Source organism: Orbicella faveolata, unplaced genomic scaffold (assembly GCF_042242905.1).
Source record: "Orbicella faveolata isolate gen_17 unplaced genomic scaffold, um_ofav_v1 contig_48, whole genome shotgun sequence".
Classification (NCBI taxonomy): domain Eukaryota; kingdom Metazoa; phylum Cnidaria; class Anthozoa; order Scleractinia; family Merulinidae; genus Orbicella; species Orbicella faveolata.
Window position 1 is genome coordinate 4,795,672 of NW_028301578.1, and position 13,305 is coordinate 4,808,976.

Below are 13,305 nucleotides of genomic sequence, written 5' to 3' on the forward strand. Positions count from 1 at the left end.
TATCCTTGAGGTCAATGTTATACCATCTAATAGTACAGGCCTCATTAAAGCGCAAGAAGCCAGCGAAGGAAACAAGACAGAGACAGACATCTCTGATGTCGGGCAAACTAGCGTTGACTCCAGCAAACCTTTGAACAAGAGCATGTAAATGATCAGGGCAGATAGGGAGGCTCTTTTTGGATGAAACAGAATTAGCAGAAAATCTCTTGCAGCCTTCCAAAATGGCTTTAACAAAACTGCTGTTACATGTATTCGGGACGTCACACGAATTATGGAAAATTTTACACTGTAAAATGAGGAATTAATCGTAGAAAAAGAATAACCCGACTGGAGTAGACTAATAAGATAAAGTGGAATATGAAGAGCAGAAGCAGGAAATAAACGTGACTCCAGGAAAAGAGGCAGCCCATGCCTTTCACTTTTGAAATTGTGAGTGACATCCTTTGACAGTCGAAGGAGCTTTACTTACAGCCAGTAGATAGGGGATAAATTTAACCAAAGGCTTCAAGGCGTCGAACCGCGGGCCTACAGCAATTGAAGATCTTGTAAAAAGACAATAAATCAAAATATTAATACGAGAAAGTATCATAAAATAAGCGACTAACAAATAGATGCAACAAAACATAGAAAACAGAAAAAATGCCGAAACAAACAAAAAGGGAGGCAGCGTGGCCGAGTGGTTTAGGGCGCTGGATTTGAAATCTGGAGGTCCCTGGTTCAAATCCTTCACCCTACTGCTACCTGGATTTATTCTCGGTAGTTCCGGGTTCAACTCCTCGACCGCGTTGTGTAAATAGCCAACTGGTCAGCTTCCCATCAGTTGAGATTCTTAATAGTTTATGTTCTATTTGCAATATTTGTTTATTTATTTACAGTGTCCCCAACTGACACAACAGTGCTAAATACATTCGACACTTAAATAAAGTTGTTATTATTATTATTATTATTATTATTATTATCATTATTATCATTATTATTATTATTATTACTATTATTGTTATTAACTGCTGAATAGTGGGAAACTGGACGCGGTACAAAACAAAATGCTGGCTAATATTCAAGTAAAGGCTATGGAACGCGAGCAATAGCATGCAGACAAAACCAGTCTTAAGCATTTCGCTTTAACAAGCAAGGGACTGACGCTGGAAGGCTTCACTACTTTTATGGATTGCTGTTTAAGAACAAGGAATAGGAATGTGGTGGATTGTCTCGGAGTCATTAGTTGAATGTCAATGAGACGATGATGTACTTTGCCGAACTCTACGCGTCGTAATGGTTATCGTGTAGGATTCTGAATACACCAGTACTTAATATTTCAAAGTACAGAAGGTGAGCTTAACATGACTTTTCTGCCATAGTTTAACTCCAAATACGGAAGAAATCAAATGCAAGAAGAGTTTTTCACGTTCCTTTTGATTATCTGGTTGCAGGCACTTGCCTATTGTTTTCGTTTCTGGCAGCATAGTGTTGTGATTATCACGATTTTGAGAGCGTTAGTACTCAGCGCTGATGAAAAGCCCGAAAATAATTTTTATACCAGGTTTTAAACTGACATTTCTTCTTTCGAAATGTCAGAATCTTAGGTGTTTCGGTGTTTTACCGGGTAGCGAATTTGCCGATTGAAAAAGTGTGCATAATTTAGAATTTCGAGGAAGCGAATTTTAGTGATTTTAAGCGGCTCGTCGTGACCTTGAAAATTAACCCACAGAAGTATAATTGACCTCAAAAGACTTGTAAACCCCTCAAAAATAGGTTTTCAGGCTCAAACTAGAGTGTTATTGTGATGCGGATTAAACAAAGCGAAGTTTATGATAAGGTATCAGTCACTAAATTTTGCGTGTTTTTGACAAGACGTGGGACCGTAACGAATTTTTTATTTTTTGGCGGGTTTAAAAACTATTTTAAGAATGAAAAAAACACCACGTTTCTAGGCTTACCATAGGCTATCTCTGTGAGGAATATGAAAAATTTTGATTTTTCATCATGTGCCACATATTTTCGATTTGGCGCGGTCTTAGTGGACATTCTCTCTCAACACTTAATGACTGGTCCCGAGGGGAACAGTGCATTTTGTTTCCTGAGAATCTCAATGTTTCCCGAGACGAAATCGATAGAAACATTGAGATTCGAGGGAAGCAAAATTCACTGTTCCCGAAGGGACCAGTCATTAAGTAAATTTGTTATATAGCAAAACAAATGGGTCAAACCGGTGGAAAACAAATTATCAGTTTATTGACAAATGACGTGCAACAGCAATCAACATTTCGCGTGTAACAGTGAACTGTTTCCCGTTTGACGTCATAGTTTTCGCAATGTTGCCCGCTCATGGCATTTGGCGGGAAACAGTTTCATTGTTAGATGTCATGTGACCGTGAACTAGCCAATGAATGGGCGCGCTGTAGCGGGAAAAATACTAGTAGTATATAGGAGGTCAAACAAATACCATTTCGCAGAGGGAGCTTTATTTAAGCTTATCGCAGCCCCCACCATCAAGTCCGGCCCTCACAAGCTCGGGCCGGTTGAGCCTGGGGGCTGCGAAACGGTTAAATGCAGCTCCCTCTTTGAAATAGTATTTGTTTGACCCCCTATATACTACTAACAACAGCGGCACCCCGCACAGCGTCCCGCCAAACGAGGGGCGGCGGAGAGGCGGCCGCGGCCACCGGAAAGAACCGGTTTTGGCCGGTTTCAACTGCCCCTCGCGGGTGCACAAAAAAGGAGTGCGGTATGTTAGAAAGGGGCGAGCCGGGTGTAATATGTCTGGAGCCGGGAAGGCACGAGCGCCAAACAAGTGCGGGTGGCTGAAGCGGGGCCGGAAAGAAAGCTGCGAGCTTTCCGAGGCCATTCAAAACCTACCTCCAGAGCTTCGTGAGAAACTTTACAAGGAGTATATTGCGATAAAAAGGAGGCAAAGAAAGGAAATGGGCTGGGACGAGGTGCATTACGAGATTAATGAGGCGCCCTTTTGCGAAAAACGATCAAGAATTGTTAAGGTCATGTTTTGCAGTAAATGCAACTCTTGCGGCCAAAAAGGACTCTGTTACGAGTGTTATAAAAACGGAGAAAAACATTATCTTGGCTACCCCGTGTATGACGAGAAAGATTACGCCGAAATCTTTCAGAAATTTTACTGAGAGGCGACGATATTAACCTTTGTTCGAAGCAAAAGTTTTGTTTTGAAATCGGCGAGTTGCGTGACATTTTTTTCACAGAAAGACTGGAACCAAATATTCCCCCAGGCCCTTGGCCGAGCAGTAAAGAAAAACATGGAGGACAACTCAAGATTTTTTTGTTTGGGACGAAAATAACGAACCAGAACAGAATTCTCCAAAAAAATACGCCCAGCCAACGCACTTTAAGTTATTTTTTCACCGCAGAAGCTGCCGAAGTGAAGCGAGCAGGAGGAAACGAGAAAACAGCAAGATTCGAACGCAGCATTAGATCGCTCGTAACATGAAATATTCTTGAACAAGGGCCTCGATCGAGCCTGTTTAAGTTTCCTCTGCTTCTCGCATGGCTTCAACGACTTGATATGTTATCTGTCTGACCTCTTTCTGCCAAACGGGCGTAGAAAGTTCCGTGAAAATAAAGAAAATAGCGTGAAACAGCACACGCATTTTAGCCTTCAGAACTGTTGTTGGGATAAAATTTATTCAGCCAAGCTCTAAATATAGCTAAAGCATGACATCATCAAGCATGACATCATCTCGCCACCCAAAAGGGCATGCGTAAGTGTGAAAACCTGCGAAGGACAGAGAGCACACCACAAGTGAAAGGATCGGCGACAGGATCAATGTATATAGCTTGAAAAACAATACAATATATCAGCGAGCAAATGATGGTGCTTTGGGATGTGAGGGTGGCCACCTCTGATTCCTAATACGGCACGTACAGGCGCTTGTCAGGGGTATGGGGTGAGACCGTCCACGGTGCCAACGCCGGGTGAACTCGCCCCGGCCCAGTGGAGAGTGGGAGGTGCTCAGAGGTCCCTCGAGATGTCAAACCTCGTCCGGAGGTAAAACGGGACAGCCGCCTTGTCAGCGGCGGGAAAAGTCCTAGTCGGGGCTAGGCAAAGAACAGCCAACGAGCACCTCCCGACAGGGTTTTGCTTTTTTGTGGGTGACCTGTCACGCAACGTCACGCGTGACAGTAACGTAACCAGTCACACAACGATCCGCCTGTCTGTGTTGCCCATCTTTCTTCTTTCGCTTTTCTGTTTTCAATTGCCCCTTTCTTCTTCCATTTCTTTTATTTTTTGCATTATCCGCGTTTTCATTGGGCCTCTGATCGTTCCTTTTATTTCTTCATTGACACTCTCGTCGATTCGCGATATGCAACAATCGCGAAGGCGTTCAACAAAATCATAGAGCTCGCCGTCAGGGTGGAGTTGTTTTAAAAGCTTTTTGTAGAACTCCAGCTTGGCTTGTTCTGTTAATGCGCCTAATACTTTGTTCTCGTGCAACAATATTCGCTCGATGCCGAACGTGCTTATTTCGACCATGGCGTGCTTCTTTGTCACTTCAGTTCAATTGTGGATTATCCCCAGCCTCAGGTCTTTGCTCATCCCTTTCATGCTTTCATGTGAAGGTAACGCGGTGTAACACAATCATCTGTTTTTGATAAGACAAAGAGACAGTTTCGTGTTTTTTCGCTCAAAATTTAGTTCAAAATCTGCTGTTTAATCCGCAAGTTTTTTTCTATATTCTTCCCGAACCTGGTCCCGAACCTGGTTTTTTATTTTTTCGATATCTGGCTGGATCGGATTTGTTTGTATTCGCGAGAAGTTCGAGCGTAAAGTCTCTTTAAGCTGGCGATATTTCTGCATTTCACGTGTGATGAGTTGAAACTCCGTGTCAGAAACCCGATTATCATTAAGAGCCTGTGAGACGGCGAGGTTAATCGAGTCATGTTTTGCAATAGCCAGAGAATGGATTCTCGAATGCTTATTGACTTTGCGTTCAAGCTTCTTGTTGACAACGGACAGGCCAGTGGAAACTGCGCCAGATAAAGCGGCTATCCCGGCAACAGGCGCGCCGACAACAATTCCAACACCAGTGAGTGATGTTGCGACAGCCCCAGAAGACAGAACTGCTGTGAAGGCGCCAAGACCAACCAGGGAATAATGAAGCGCTTTCCGGGCTTTTTTGTATTTTTTCAACACAAGCCTGTAATGCTCGACCTCAGCAGATATTTCTTTTTCAATTCTGCTGATCTCGGTTAGCCGGAAATTCTGGGCATTGATCGTTTCGGGAAGGCTTGGATAGATGTCAGGCGGTGCACTTGGTGGCAACAGATTTGCCGAAGACATTGCGTATATAAAGAAATTTAATTTAACTCTAATTCAAAAAGAAGCGGCAGGCCTTTGAAATCAAAGAGTTCACCATTTTCATCTTTGAAGCTAATGGTGATGCTGTTTATGAACTTGTCTGTAGAAGCGTCACGGAAAGCATTTTGCGATGAGTCGATGTTATAGCTAACTTTTTCATAAGGCTTTCCTCTGACGTCAACCTTGGCAAGAAGGTCTGACTTCTTTCCATTAAAAAAGTTTTTTGTTGAGTCAACGAGATCGCAGTGGATAAAGTAGCAACTCGGGCTGTTAAGCTTTTTGACATATTCTTCTTTCCTCATATTTCTCCCGATTCCAAGAAAATTGGCCAAACCGTAATCAACGGAAACTTCTTTCGCTTGATTAGTGTTGCCTAAATTGGCAGCGACGGTTGTAATTTTAAGAACAGAATTGGGGTTATTCGTTTCTACGACCAATTTTCCCTTTTTTCTTGTGATATTCAAAACTGGATTGCAGTTCTTTTGCGATGCTTTCGACATTGTAATGCCCTTCAGGTAATGATGCAATCACGTCATTAGTTTCTTTAAAAAATATTCTGCCAACACGACTCATATTATGCCACGAGTTGAATAAAGAACAACTCAAAAGTCTGGCATAGCTTGCTCCTGGGAGCTTGTCTTCGAAATAGATAGTCTCGCCGTTCCGTTGCGTGACAATAGTGAGAACAACCATTTTTATATTCAACAAATAAAATTGTGTTCAAATAATATGGCCAATTTGTGGAATAGTCCTGCGTTAAAAAAAGCGGAGGCGGCGAAGAAAAAGGCGTGGACAAACTTTTTAAACCGCTTCCCCAAAGCGGACAAAAGCCGGTTCATTTCACAAGCAACGGTCGACGAGAAAAATAACGTGACCGCGGAGGTGTTTTTCAAAGAAAGCGAAGACTCGTTTCAAAGCGTCTTCGGCTCAGACAAAAAATACTGGAGCGCCGAAATGAAAGAAGCGCTCGGTTTGGCAGACAACGGGGGTTTTCCTTATCAACTGTCGTCCCTCGGTTCAAAAGTTACATTGGCCATCCCTGCGGTACCTTTCGACGGCAAAGTGCAAAGTTTGAAAAAAATATTCGACGCCCCAATCCAAATATACGTCACGCCTGACCAACATTTCATAACGAAATTCAGAGAAATATTTCAAGACACAAAACTCAAACACACGACTGGAACCGAATCAAAACACTGGTTAGGAGGGCCAGACATGAAATATTGGCCGCAGCAGCTCAACTTCGCGGTTTTCTGCGCGACACAGAGGTGCGGAGTTTCTCGCGAAATCTTTGACAGCGGGATGGATCTCCCCCTGCAGATAAGAGCTTTCTACAAATTCCACGTGTATTTCACGGTCAGGCGAATTTTGTACCAGCTTGGAGGTGTTCAAAGCATAAGCGCTTTGCCCGGAGACCCGACGTTCGACCAGATGAATAATCATTACGAAGTCGCTTTATACAAAAGGATATGCGGCGAATTCGGAATAGACTCATCAAGCGATTTCAGGTTTACTTGGGGGGCAAATAGTGGTTTGGGGGTGTTGTATGTTAAGCCTTGGGGGCAATCGCCAACAAAAACATAAGTATCCTGATTGGAACAAGTTTAGCGACGAAGGTGGAAAACTGATTAAGGGCGACCTTATTGAGTTTATACGGCCCGATGTTTTTGGAGATCGGCAGTTCGACTGGTTTGCACCCAACACCGCGAACGGTTTGACGCAGGCTGGCTTGTCGAGAATCAACCAGTCAATCGAGGCTTTCGTTTACTGTGTCCTAGGCGCGCAAGTCAACGTCCGCAGCAGCATTCTCGGTTCTGGGGGCCGGGCGAAAGAAGCCCAGAGCGAGTTTCTGGTGCTGATGGAAGACGCGATCAGACAGCCCGACTTGGCCGCGAGCGTGCAAAGGTACCAGCTCGCGGTGGATCAAGCGAAGGTCAGGCTCAATCTCGCTGTTGCCCCCATGGCCTGGCTGATGCCCGCGCAGATGATAATAAACACCGCAAGCACGATCGGTTACAACAACAAGCTGAAACAGGCGGTCTCCGGGATGAAACTTGGGGTGAACAACGAGGTAAACCCGGAGACAAAAAAAGCTGGGCTCAAACACATGGCAGGCGGCCCGTCAAAAATTAACCCGCCCAACAGCCACCCGTCCAACCCAATACACAAAGCCGCAACAGCCGAATCGGGGCGTGTGGTTCCACCCCACAGGAAACCAGCTTCGTCCGAAACTCAGCAAGCGCAGCCACCGGCGCAAAAAATTGAGCCCGAGGCTGCAGGCAAAACGCCGCAACACGAAATTAACAAAACGGCGGTAATTGTCGGTGTTGTTGGATTATCGGCGTTGCTGTTCACGGCTTGGCGCTAAGCTAACGCTGCTTCTTAAAATATCTTTCGAACAAAAAGGCCACCGCGGCAAGAATGAGCAGCCAGGTGTGCTCGGCCAGAAACCCGACGACTTGGCCGGCAGCTTTGAACAGGAAGCTCACGATCGAGCCAATCAGCCCGGGCAGCAGAGAGCCGAGTTTCGCGGCAATATCTTTGAGGCCGTTCCCCAAAGCTTTGCCGGTGGCTTTCAAACCTCTAGTGAGGACCCCGATGACAGCGCCGATTGTGGTCCCGGCGGCGAGAAGAATGGCGGTCAACGTCACGCCATATTTTTTGAAGATCTCCTTGACCCTTTCCAAGAGAGGCCGCCCCCTTTTCCTTTCCGCGATCTCAATTTGCAAACGGGCGATCTCCTCGTTTCTTTCTGCAACTCTGCCTTCTGCGGCTTCTTTTTCAGAGGGCGAGGCATTCTCATCTTGGATGATCGCCTGGTCTTCCTCGTTTTGGCGCTGCAGCTCGCTTTCCTGCTCTTTCAGGGCGTCCAACGGTTTTGTTTGGTTGAACCTTTCTTCGACGTTGTTGCTTTCGCTTTCTTTTGCCGCGAGGCTGGCTCTAAGTCTGTCGACCTTTGCTTGTTCTTCTTATTTGTTTTTTGCTTGTTTTTCAAGCGCGGCCACCTCTTTTTTTGCGTTTTCTAAATCTGTTTGTAAATTCTTTTGCAGTTGCTTCAGCCTGCGCAATTCTGCTTCACTTTCAACATTGGAACCATACTCATCATAAAAAGCATCAATCTTTGTTTGGTTTCTCTCTATTCGTTGTCTAAGCTTCTGCAGCTCTTGTAAGGCTTTTTCTCTTTTCGCGGCGAGCTTTTCCGCCTCTTTAAATTGCTTTTCAGCGTCTTTCAAATTTTGTCGGGCGGTTCTTATGGCCTCATTATCTTTATCAATAACTTCTTGCGCCATCGGGCCAAGAGAGTCTTTGATCTCTTTTGAAAGTTGTGGGTTTAGCCGTGTCCTGCCTGTACTCTTGTCTTTGGTGAAGAGTTTATAAAGTTTTTTGCCAAAGCCCTTCATTTTGACATTCAGTTCGCCCTTTCTGTATTCGGTTTCTAGATTTATTGCGCTTGCATTCGGAAAAACCTTCGTTAAACTGTCCCAGGATCTTTGCTGATCACCTTGCGCGCCTAACAAAGGGGTCTCTTAATAAGGGGTCTCTTCATAAGAAGTGTCAGGCAGGCCAGACGGCTCGTCCATCATTGTACGCATTTCCGTTTGTTCGCCCCCGTGGTAGGGGTCGCCAGGTTGGTAGGGAGTGGACGCCGCGTCTGGCTGAAAAGGACGGGTTGTGTCAACCTCTTGTTCGCCTTCATCAGAGTCGTGGTCAAGCCGATTGTCAAGGCCGGGGTCTTCGTAACCAAATTCGCCACCGCCTTCCGCCATAGCGATATATTTCAAGCCAATTATTATTTTTCAAATTAGAAATAATCGCCGGTGTTTTTATACACAATGGCAGAGGTGCCGGAGAACCTTCGCCCAACGTACAGAGAAAAGGCCATGCACGCCATGAAGGGCGAGCGCGCGGTCAAGCGGATCACTTTTAACCCCTCTGAAGCCAGCCCCGGCAATACGCTGTACGTTTACGTGCTCAAGCTAAACGAGAACGAGGTTCTGGTGCCGGGCTCGCTAGCGCTTGTCTTTGACATCGACCTTGCTGGGGGGCACGCCAACAACCTCCTCGTCCAGAACGTCACGCGGGCGCTGGTTGACAGGCTGGTCGTGTCGTTTGCGGGAAGAACCTACAAGACACGGTTGGGTACGACATCTACAAAACTTTCGAAGACCTTTTCCTTTCGCAGGAAGAGCGCGACAACAGGATTCTCGAAGGGATTCAGAGCGAAGATCTGTGCAAGATCCGCTCAGAAGCGGGAGACAAGAAAACCTCGGGCGTTGACGCCGAAGAAAAGCTGACCGAGGTATACGGAAAAAAGTACCGGATCAGGCTTGACCATCATATCTTAACCGACCACGGCGTTTTCTACCCCCAGGCCCTTTACAACGACCTCAAGTTCGACGTAAAACTCGCCCAAGCTATACACGTGGTCAAAGGCTCCGACACAACCCAGCTGAAATACAAGCTGAAAAACATCCAGCTCGAGTACAAAATGATCCGCAGCAAGACTCTGGCAGACGAGGCGCGGAGCGTTTACACCAGCGGCAAAGAGTTACTTTACGACCACGTGATGCATGACAAAGAGGTAGCCTTCAGAAAAGACACTGACTCGAGGATCACCATCAAAGTCAACGCCCAAAGAAGGTCACTGAAAGCCCTCCTCCTCCTGTTTGTAGAGCCTTATACTGCGGGCGCCAGAGATTCAGAAAAATTCATCTTCCCCGATCTGACGAAAGTCAGCGTCATTGTCAACGGCTCGCCCAACATGCTTTACAACAACGGCATCGAAGGCAAGGACATGTGGGAAGAGGCCCGCAACCTGTTTGTGAAAGAAAAAAATAAAACGGAGCACATGGATGTGACAAAGTTTTACACCGGTGACAGGTTCGGGCTTGTGATTGATATGCGCACGATGGCTGACCAAAACATGCACGGCAGTGGCACGCGCATTGTGAACAGTACGGACGGTGTCCAGCTGGAAATTGAGCGGAGAACCGAAGGCTCAGGCGACGTTAAATGCCACGTATTCGTCATCGCCGACTCGCAGCTCAACCTCATGGGCGGCCAGCTTGAAGATGTGCAGTATTGAATATGAACATGGACCCCGGCAAGATACCCTTCAACGCTCTCATCGTCGGGCCGACCAATTCAGGCAAATCGAGGTTCGTTGTGGACCAGCTCTACGGCCCTTTCCGCGGGAAGTTCGACTACATCGTGCTCATCTGCCCGACGTTCACGCACAACAAGACCTACCACCGGCTTGGCGAAAACGATCCGAGAATGGATGTGATAGTCTGCGAGCAGCACGACGTAGAAAGGTGGTTGAAGCTCGTGAGATGGCTTTCCGAGGGCACCAACACGCTCATAATCCTCGACGACTGTGCGGCCTCCAAAGACGTGAAAGGGCGCACAGGCGAGCTGGTGAATCTCGCCTTTTCCGCGCGGCATATGGGTATCAGCGTGTGGGCGCTGACCCAGAAGTTGACCGGAATAACAGCTTCCTTCCGTGAGAACGTGGCGGCGATCGTACTCTTTTACACCCCCTCGGCCAGGACAACGAAAGCCATCTTAGACGATTACGCCGGCGAGCTCTCCCCCGATGAGTACAGAGGATTGATTTCAAAGCTGAAAGAGCGAAAGTTCTCTTATCTTATGTTCGCGCTTCGGCACCCCTACGGGATAAAGTTATTTGAATAAAAAAATGAAAGTTGTATATAGCCTTGCACAATGTCTGCAGAAGACGCGTTAGCAGATGTTATGAACCTTCTTGAAACGGAGCCCGTGCCGTCGAGTGGTCTCGCAGGCGGCCTTGTTCCAACCGCCCCCGACATTCCTGCTCTTCGCGAGCAGCTGGCCGTGCTCGTGTCTACAGGCAAAGCCAAAGAGGCAATCGGAGTGCAGCTGACCCACGAGCAGGTGAAGCGCCTGAGCGACAAAGAGGTCGAGAAATTCACCAAACGCTACGAGACGTACGTGGGCTCGAAGACGACGGAAAGCCTGATCGACAGCTTCATTTTTCTTGCAACCAAAGTGGTCGGAATGACCGTCAAAATCAAAGACATCGAGGCTTACCAAAAAGAGCTCAGAAACGACTACATCTTGAACAAAGAGCTCTCCAATCTGGCCGGCAACCTTTCTTCGAAGTGCGGCCGGTTTCTTGCGGCGGCCAACGCGGTGTTCATCACGGCAATCCGCTTGAGGGCATTGATGAAGTGCCCGGCTCAGCAACTGCAGAATAAATGGTCACCATTCATCAACAAATGCTGAGGTCTTGCTGACAATTGTTAACAATTAAACTTTTTTCATTTGCTTATAATACGGTTCGCTTCAATGTCAACCGAACAATCCGAGAGCGCGCCTTCCGCCGTCACTGAGACCAAGGCAGCGCCTTCCGCCGTCACTGCGCCTCAGGTAGAGACCAAGGCAGCGCCTGCCGCCGATACCACAAGGCAAGCTACGACTCAGGCTGCAACCACGCAGCGCGTAAAAAACCCCAAGCGTGTGGCCGCCGGAAAAATGGTTGCCGAAAGAAGCCGTCTGGCCCGAGAAGAACAGAAGAAAGCGGCCGAGGCTTATTTCGCAGAAAAGCAAGCGAAAGCCGCCACAGCGGCCCCTAAGCCAGCCGCGTCTACAGAAGGTGAAAGCCCAAAGAGCGGCGGCCTTTTAGGCCTCAACACCAGCCAATGGATTGGTATTGGCGGCATAGGCGTTTCCCTGGGCGGGCTCTATTACAAGCGTGAAGAGCCCATGGCTATGGCCAACGCCGCATTAGACAAAATTAGAGCCCGCTCCTGAGCCCGAGAGTGTCCAGCCAAAACCTGCTCAAGATACACGGCCAAGAGGTTTAAAAAAAATGATTTAAATATTTGCGCGTGATTCATATCAACATGTTCACAGTTGATGTTCCCAAGTTTCGCGTCTCTTTCTTCACCTTTTATACTATCTCGAGGGTGTTGTACAACATAAACACGAACGTCATTCGCGCGACCGCCGATCTTTTGAATGAAGTCTTTGGCGGCGAAGTTGCAGAAGAAGAAGAAGAAGAAAAAGAAGAAGAGGCGTTTTGTGCCAAGTGCGCAGAAAAGGACGCGGGGAAGACAGATTAATTTTGTTTTAAACTTTCGCTCTTTCCTTATATCAAGCGCGCCATGTCCGACAACAAGCTTGTCAAGATCGTCATTGACGCCGCAACTCTCACTGGATTAGCCGCGGGCATCGGCTGGGCCGCGAAAAAGGTTGTTAAAGAGAATTTCACTTCTGATCCTAGCAGCAGCTTTATGAATTACATGAAGTTCACCGTCGTCGTGGCGGGCAGCATTGCGCTAAAAGAGTACCTTGAGGACCAGAAAATCCTCCCCGCCAGCATTTGAAAAAATCTTCCGATGATATATACCATGGCGAGCATCGCGATAATGATTGGCGGGGCGGTGTTGAACGCCACGGCTTTTATCGGCGGCAGTTATCTGGCGAGGGCGCTCGGCGGGGGCGACAAAGCTGCGCTTGAAGAAAAGAAGCGCCACGACAAAGCTCTCGAAGATTATCAAGCCGCTTACGCCAAATACACGCGCGACCGGACACAACTTCTCGACTGGATCGCGACCAACGCGCAAACAAAAGAGCAAGCCAAGCAGAACATTACCAACACGGACTACGCCTTCAAACTCTACAACCAGGCGCATCCTGACGAACAGATGGTACCCCCCAAGGAGCCGAAGTTCTCAGATTTCTATCAGCCGAGCGAGCAGCAGAAAAACGGCGAACTCGCGTTCGTGGCCGCCGGGGCGCTCGCTCTGGGCTACGCGGCCTTCCGGTTCCTTTAAACTTTTTTACGCCTTACTTATATCGACGCGAAACTCGCAAAGATTTACTACAGCCCCGGGGGCTACTGGAAAGGCATAGCCGCGATCAAAAAATTGGCCGAGGCCGCCAAGATACCTGAAGAAGCCGCAAAAAAGTGGCTGATCAGGCAAGCGCTCTGGCAG

General features: G+C 47.4%; 1 protein-coding gene and 3 pseudogenes across 1 annotated transcript; 3 read left to right on the forward strand and 1 right to left on the reverse strand.

The window, feature by feature from the left end:
* Window positions 1–5,582: 5,582 nt before the first annotated feature.
* On the forward strand, window positions 5,583–7,694 carry LOC149096096 (uncharacterized; annotated as a pseudogene).
* On the reverse strand, window positions 7,645–9,010 carry LOC149096097 (uncharacterized; annotated as a pseudogene).
* A 142-nt stretch (window positions 9,011–9,152) lies between these two features.
* LOC149096098 (uncharacterized) lies at window positions 9,153–10,431 on the forward strand (annotated as a pseudogene).
* A 2,274-nt stretch (window positions 10,432–12,705) lies between these two features.
* Window positions 12,706–13,143, forward strand: LOC149096099 (uncharacterized). Its single transcript, XM_089281253.1, has one exon. The coding sequence runs from the start codon at window positions 12,706–12,708 to the stop codon at window positions 13,141–13,143; it is 438 nt and encodes a 145-aa protein (XP_089137379.1).
* The last annotated feature ends 162 nt before the right edge of the window (window positions 13,144–13,305 follow it).